The 8,174-nt window shown below is 29.5% G+C and overlaps 1 protein-coding gene across 8 annotated transcripts in view; it reads left to right on the forward strand.

The window, feature by feature from the left end:
• LOC143202611 (alpha-tocopherol transfer protein-like) overlaps positions 1-7,705 on the forward strand; it is a 58,977-nt gene extending 51,272 nt beyond the window's left edge. For 7 of the 8 annotated variants that reach the window (XM_076414250.1, XM_076414249.1, XM_076414253.1 and 4 more), the window contains exons 2-6: positions 2,533-2,712; positions 2,772-2,866; positions 3,519-3,672; positions 3,752-3,945; positions 7,211-7,705. In XM_076414250.1, the coding sequence (XP_076270365.1) occupies positions 2,533-2,712; positions 2,772-2,866; positions 3,519-3,672; positions 3,752-3,945; positions 7,211-7,513 (926 nt within the window). In that variant the 3' untranslated portion in view covers positions 7,514-7,705. Of the gene's footprint in view, positions 1-685; positions 827-2,532; positions 2,713-2,771; positions 2,867-3,518; positions 3,673-3,751; positions 3,946-7,210 lie in introns of those variants that run through there. The other variant, XM_076414256.1, reaches the window with a different exon arrangement.
• The last annotated feature ends 469 nt before the right edge of the window (positions 7,706-8,174 follow it).

The following is an 8,174-nucleotide window of genomic DNA, read 5'->3' on the forward strand; positions in this document are numbered from 1 at the left end:
TCTTTTGTGCCATAACATTTATGCTATTAATTCTTTGTCTTTCTGAATTATTGCCAGAATTGCTTTTCGATATCTTCATACAATAATTAGTTCACAATGGGTCTTAACATCAACTTAAATTCTTCTGAATATCTTAAATCTTCTTTTGTTCAGCAACTAACGTCAACAACCAACATCTGCTGTAGATGTAAAACGCCATAAAGACTAATTTGTTCTTAACTATCTTCAAAATAACATTCGCGCCCATTTTTCAGAAAAAAATCAACTCATATAATGTTTTATTTGCCAGATTTAGCTCAGTTGGACTTCTTAATATTGCCTTAACTACTAAAATTAGGAAATATATTTGTTGTCATCGTTTTGAGTTGATTGAAATGAAACCAAGACGTCATTGTAACATTCACTGTATTCAAGAATAGTCTTAGTATTCTTTGATCACGGCAGCATATCAGAAACTATAGGTTCACATCGAGTACATTCACTAAAAACTTACTCGGCAAGTAATACCATCAATTAAAGATTCTTTATCATTAAGTATCACATATGTTAAAATATTACTCATTAATAATAACAACGTTTATTCACTAGAAATGACTCAGTATCTTACGGAAAATGCTTTATAAGAATTCTGAAAAACATTCCTTACTTTTTATATGTTGTTGTGGTCTGAATAAAATCAATTTTGCATTTGGTTAGCTCGTTTCATTGTGTGAAGAATCAATCAAGCTAACATTTGTGTTAAAGCGTATGACTAACACAAAAATACAAAGTGCACGTTAATAATCGCACACAGGAAGCAGTTATCAGTAAGAATACGTGTTGTTCAGTAAGTTTTCGTATTTTTCATAAACATATTTTAGATATAAGTAGTTATTTAAAATTTGATGTTTTTGGTAATATTATTTATGTCGGTCTTATTCCCTCAATATTATAAATTAATTGTAAGTGATCAGTTAATATAATCAAATCAACATTATATTTCATGTGTCATTTTGATGAATATTAATTTCAATGTTTTAAAAATTCAGTTCGAATAAAATATTCAGTCAATAGATCATAATCAGATCAAAAGAACAAAAGTTCAAATCGAGCGAAACAACGTTCCAAGGCAAATGGTAGGTGTATAGACAAAACTCGGAAAATTAATCGTGTGTCAGAACAATTATCCTGAGCACTATTTCCATTTATAATATCCGAAAATAAATTAGTTTTCTTATAACCAAATCATATACCAGAGAAACGATCTAAAAATACTAAAAAAAATTAATAATTCTCCCAATATTTCTTAATAAGCCTGTTTCAAGTTTTCAATTTTTTTATGAATAATCTATAGTCAAAGAAGGTATCTGAAAAGAATATATTTAGTGAAATGATTCAAAAAATCATACGTCTATCAAATAGTATTTATTATTAAAACAAACAGTCTGGAAATTTCTTTCTTTAAAAATTATATTCTTCAAATTCAAATTCATTTATAAATTTCATACAGTCATCTGAAGTAAACGGACATTTTTGTAATTGTGCTTGAATTTTGGATTAATTGCACACTAGCGGCTATAATGGGATGGACAAAATAATATGAACTGCTGATATATACACAATATTGATATTGAACCACCAATAGTTGCAATTCTTCGCAAAATTGATTCGTAGAGTGTCTGAATCGTTTCCATCAGAATTGTGTGTCTTATCCTTGCCCCAAAACATCTACGAATTGCTTCAATGATGTTGGAGATGGAAATCTACTACTCATTTTGATCTGGAATTTTCCATAACTATTCCATTCTGTTCTCCATTCTGTTGAGTTCTGGTCGTTTTATTAATATTTACCATTTGATGGCCTGTTTGATCATATGCTGATGCTCCTCAATCCACGACTGAACCACATACAACCTAATGTGTGTATGGACATATTATTATCTTGGAATATGGCAGTGTTTGGCAGCAATGTGCTAGTCAGAGTAGGAACTTCTTCATTGAGGATGTCGAGATATGCATTCCTAGTAATCCAGCTAGTTATGTGAATGAGAGGAACTAGCTGAATACCACGATATTGTCGGTCAAAACATAATGGAAGCTTGTTGTATGAAGCAAGCAGTCCATATTGTAGGCTTCTTTTGAGGATCTGCTTAATACATAAACTGAATTCAAAAATGAAACAATTCAGCTATTTCCGTTATAGAAGCTCCCGTTGACCGAGCACCAACAACTTGTTTTCTTGCGACAGATTTAACAGATCACATATTCCACCGATCGTTTGTTTTAATCGTTGAAGAACAATGCGTATAATATAGTATCTGTTGAAAAGTGGTCATTTCGCGGCTGAGGCTCTAATTCTCGCACCAATTGAATTCTGCAGAGATCTACCTTTAGGTACTTGTACAAAATGCAGTGTGGTTATTCAGGCTAACGATTAACCATGCTCTTCGTATTCACATATAAATCTAAAAATATATAAACTTTATTTTATGACACCCTGTATATTGATTAATTGAATCTTTAAATTGTTTACTAAAAATTTTTTTTTTCCAGTCAAAGACACAATGTTGAGTGGGTTGGAGGAAATGCCCACCGTTGTACTGGGCAACTATGTTCTGCAAATCGAGCTAGAGGACTTAAAACCGGAAGTAGAAGAAATCGCCAGGAAGGAACTGCGTGAGACACCCGATGTCGCCAAAGCAGCAATAAAAGAACTTAGGGAGTTATTGAAAGGTTTGCTCCGAAATAAAACATGTATCTTTAATGTATTAACCGAATAATACTTTTTCCAGAGGAAAAAGATTTACACGTACCCTTGGAAAGAGACTCGTGGTTGATAAGATTCCTGAGACCGACTAAATTTTACCCGGAAAGTGCAAGAGATTTGGTAAGTTTAAATAAATCGAAATATTCGCGTATTATCCGAATAATTTATGAAAGGAAAAATATGAAACCTCAAAATAGCCATAAGTTGATAATTTATTGCCTTGTTTGGCTCTTAAAGAGTTATAAAATATTTTTTATTGTATTATATTTAAACAAATCAGTACAATAAAAGTTTTGTTACAGCTTTTATTTCAATAATAAGAATATTACTATAATTTTAATAAATTTTCTATGATAATTTAATATATTTAACCGAATACAGTATACAAATTATATTCACTGTTTTTTTTAAAATATTCATATTTCTTTATGTATATCTATCTATCTTAATGATTTTAACAAATCATGGCAAATTAATATTTTATATATTAATTGATAATATAAATTAGATATAGATATAAAGTGACTCTAAGTTCTCAGATGTTTTTTTGCAGAGTTATAATCCATATTAATATATAATTTTTGATCATTTTGAAGGCTTTAAAAACACCGTCACTTATACCAATGTAGGTCAATGTCAAATGATTTGAATATTATGAAACATTTACGTAACAGACGGATTTTTTTATTATATTTATATAAATCAGATCCGCGACTTTTGCCTTCTTTTTCCTATATGAATTTTAAAATATTGAGAACCAATTGTATTGCAGATTAAAAGATATTACGGCTTCAAACGGAAACATTCAGCTTTATATGATGGATTACTGCCTAGCAAAGAAAGAAATATCTTCGAACAAAACATTCTTACAGTACAACCAAACAGGGACCAATTAGGAAGAAGGATTTTAGTAATCGAACTAGGAAGTAAGTAAAATTTCAAAATACATTTACAACATTTTTTAACCTAAGAAAACGTTATTAAATGTGTTTGTGATAATTTTAGAAAAATGGAAAACAAGTGAAGTATCACTAGATGAGGTTTTCAAAGGTTGCGTTCTGTTCCTTGAAGCCGCCATGTTAGAACAAGAATCCCAAGTTTGCGGTGCAATCGTAATTTTCGATATGGACGGTTTGACCTTGGCCCAGACGACAAAATTTACACCTTCCTTCGCCGCCAAAATCGTCGAATGGTTACAAGTAAGTGGTCATATACTTTAGCTAGTTTTAATACATATTATCTTTACATGGCCGCTATAAATTAAATTTTTAATGCTATTTTAACGAACCAAGTAAAAGACACCAACAACATTTTATTATATTTTTGCGATACCAGAAAGGAAATACCAACAGATTATCAAAAATACATTTTGAATGTCGGTTGTTTACCATCAAGTTGGCCTTATTTCTACCTTAATAAAGTATATTAAAATATTCGATACTTGGTTATAGGTCAATAGCAAGGCAACTGTTCAAACGTGTCTGACATTGATTAGCATTCAAAATCATTATATATACGAGGATGGTTTAATATGTACCAGTATCATAAAAAATAATGTCGTTTTCGATAAAAATTGCCTCTTACTATATATATATATATATATATATATATATATATATATATATATATATATATATATATATATATATATATATATATATATATATATATATATATATATATATATATATATATTTGCCATGCTATTTTAACGAACCAACAACATTTTATTATATTTTTCATAATCATTACTCAATTTACACTATAAAATTATATTCGCTTTTCTTATTGTTATTCTTGAACAGATTAATGTGCTAATCGTTGTTTCATTTCTGATATGTAATTATGGTATTGAAAATTTCTTTGGATATCGCCTAAGTTGCTGTAAATACATGCTCTAAAAGTCCAATGTTATTGTCCATTGCTAACAATCCTAATATATAACACTAGGTCAGTGACATCTTAATCGTCAATATATTACAATGATATCTTGAATTCAGTAATCAATGAATAATTATTAAGACAAAACAATCAAAAGTTTTAAAACAGCTGTAGGAAATTGCGTTTCAGACAAATATAACTTTTGAAGCTTAAAGATCAGACAACGTTTGACCTGACATAGCAAAGCTTATGATATAACAACAAATATTAGAGAAAATCAAAGAAATAATCGAGATATTGCTTTAAAATCCGACCCATTTTTAACCTGGCTTAATCAATTAAACATTCATTATTCATCAGCTTTTTCGGATAAAAAATGTTAATCTCAACTCGCCAATTCTAATTCGGAAGTAAATATTCAATAATTGATCACATTGCAAAGTTGGTACTGGCAAAGTGGCACATTGCTATAAATGGTATTAGAAGAATTAATAATTATGTAAGGTACGGTACCCGGGCTTAGTACATAATATGATGTAATACTCACCAATACAATCATGCATCATAAACAGATCATTTAAATAACACGTTAAACATCACGACATTTATTAAGAATTTAAAGAAACCAGCGCGAAAATACCACGAGGGAGTGAATTAGGACAGTGATAGGCACTTGTAACATTCCCTAAAACTGAAAATACAACATCGGTACTAACACTTTTATAGGAGATACTAAAAATGTGGTAATGAAGAGGGAATAAGTAATACAAGATATAAACTGAATTGGACAGGTTTAATACAATAAACATTTAAGTAGTCAACTAGTTTTATTGTCCGAATAAAATAAAAGTTATGTTTAAAATAATCACCTTAAAATTATTTTTGAGTGTCGCATGTATATATTGAAAGCCATACAGGAACAAAAGTTCAAACAAAAGCAATTAAAATAAGGCTTTAAGATGATGTCTTTCCAAAAGTCTTCTCTGATGTTCAGCCTAGAGTGACAAGACTTTCGACGTTATTTCATAAAATAATGGAAAATCAAACTATTAAAATTAAAAAGTGAGTTTTTTATGGATGTAATTTATAAAATGAGAAATTGTTTACAAAAACTATAAATTTACTTTATAAACTGTTTTTGTCAAAGAAAGAAGAGACGATTCGACTAAACGGCGATACAAAGCTACGCTAAGGGTTTTTATTTATTCAAAAACAGACCAAACCCATCTCGCTCGTTCACCATCTAGGTAGTCTTAAAGTCTTAATCTTTTAGTCTTAGTCTTATTTTTTTTTTGAAATTTCAGTAAAGAGATAATAATTAAAAAATATTTAATTTGTCTACGAATAAATATAATGCAATAAAATAATTTAATACAAATAGACCTCTACATTACTTGTGTATCATAATATTGCAAATACTACATATTCAAAGAGGTAGAAATATAAATTGATACGAAAATAATGATAATTCAATATAGTATTTAGTCATGATTCACAAGGTTTCATTTATTTCTTTTGTTTAAAACTCCTTCATTTCTTTATACATGTTAGGAAAATAATGAAATGATGATACGGGATTTTTGTTTAGTTGGAAAGCGTTGCGATATTTCTACTTTGTATTGTTTTTATTTGACCTTTTTGGATCTATTATCTCAAGAAGCCTGCCAATTTTAGTAATTATTTGTAGATTACTAATAAATATAATGTGTAAAAGTTATTCCATTAGATAATTAAAATATAATTAAAACTCAAATATTCAAACCTTTGATATTGTGATATGTAACCAGTAAGAGTTTTCTGCCTAAACCGGATGATACTGATATGGACTACATATATGTTCAAAAAGACGGCGCCATGTGTCATTTGAGTCTTTTGAGTCTGTACCCTGTTCTGGTGTTATTCAAAAGTTCTAATACTTCTACATTAACATGAGAATGTAGTATATCCTCGTGTTTCTTACGATTCTTTTGATTTCCTAAATGACAGTCGGTATATGAAGATTTATGTGTTAGTAATCAGTCCTATCAGTATCTGGGTGAACTTAGTATGCTTCTTAAGACCTTGTTCTTGAAATCTTGTATTATATTTGCATTGTTTTTCGCGCAACATCCCTATAATCCAATTTCATAGATCCATCTAGGTTTTAGTTCTTTCTTGTATAATTGTAATTTATTAGCTAATGATAATTGTGATTTTTTTCCAATTAAGCAATAGGTGTTTCTATATTGCAACTCCAATTTTTTCCTTTTGTTTTCAGCATATTCCTTCCGGCGAAGTGTTGTATCAAGAGTAATTCTAGATACTTTGCTTAGTTACTTGATGGAAAGATAATATTATTTATCATTATGCATTTAAATCAAACACGTTTTGTTATAAGGTCGAATATATATTAGTTTTTCCTCTATAGAATTATTATTAAAAGCAACATCATATTTACTTAACTAAAATATGTAATTTAACATAATATATCAATATGTATTTATGATCATTCGATAAAAATACCATAGCTAAGTTTTACATAAATAATCAACTACTTATAAATTATATAAGCCCAATTAATTACGTATGATTTTTATGTTTCAGGACAGTGTACCTCTTAGAATAAAAAATATACACATAGTCAACCAACCATACGTCTTCAAGCTAGTCTTCGCGTTGTTCAAACCATTCCTCAGGGAAAAGTTGCGCAGCAGAATCATATTCCACGGCACCGATCGCAAATCCCTTCAGCAGTACGTCGATCCCACCTGCTTGCCAGAATGCTACGGAGGTACTGTAAGCTTACCAAGAATCGACGGAAGTCAGTGGTACGATCTTTTGGTCAAATGCGATGATGAGTTCAAGGCCATTAGCTCCTACGGATATAAAAAGAAGATCGAGAAATGATGGAGAGATCGCGGGAAATTATATATTTTTATAAGATATTTTAATTAAGAATGAATAGGGTGAATTTTGGTGGCATAGTCCTGTTTCAATTTTAAAGTCACATGTTTATTGTGATATAGTATTTTTAAAGTGTAAATAGTAAAGTATTTTTCTATAAGATACAAGATGTTAAAATAAAATGTTTTACATTAATTTTAGTTTATTAATAATCACCCCAATTTTACAGGCAAAGCAAACATATAAACGTAAATTAGTTGAGTAACTTTACAAAAGGAAAAAAATCCTTTACTCTCAGATTGACCTACGGTTTCATGTGAACTTTAAACTAAGGATCTATAATAGAAGGCATCTCAAAATAAAGTTTACATTTAGTGGTTTAATCACTAATTATTTAATTTATTGAAAAATATTGGAACGATATATATTAGTCAAAGTATTTTTTATTATTTTCTACAACTTTTTGCCATTGTTCAACATTTCAAAATGATCTCGGTAAACATTTATAGTTTCATTCTATTTTAGTACCTCGTGACACACTATTGCTTGATAATGTTACCATATGCACAGCATGCCTATTTGGCCATGAATATTTTGCTATTCAATATCAATGTGGAACGCTCCCCTGGGCTAACCCATGACTTTTTGCACTTGAAATTACCGT

Source organism: Rhynchophorus ferrugineus, unplaced genomic scaffold (genome assembly GCF_030347505.1).
Source record: "Rhynchophorus ferrugineus isolate W39M unplaced genomic scaffold, kcgeb_rfMv2 rfM9, whole genome shotgun sequence".
Lineage (NCBI taxonomy): Eukaryota > Metazoa > Arthropoda > Insecta > Coleoptera > Curculionidae > Rhynchophorus > Rhynchophorus ferrugineus.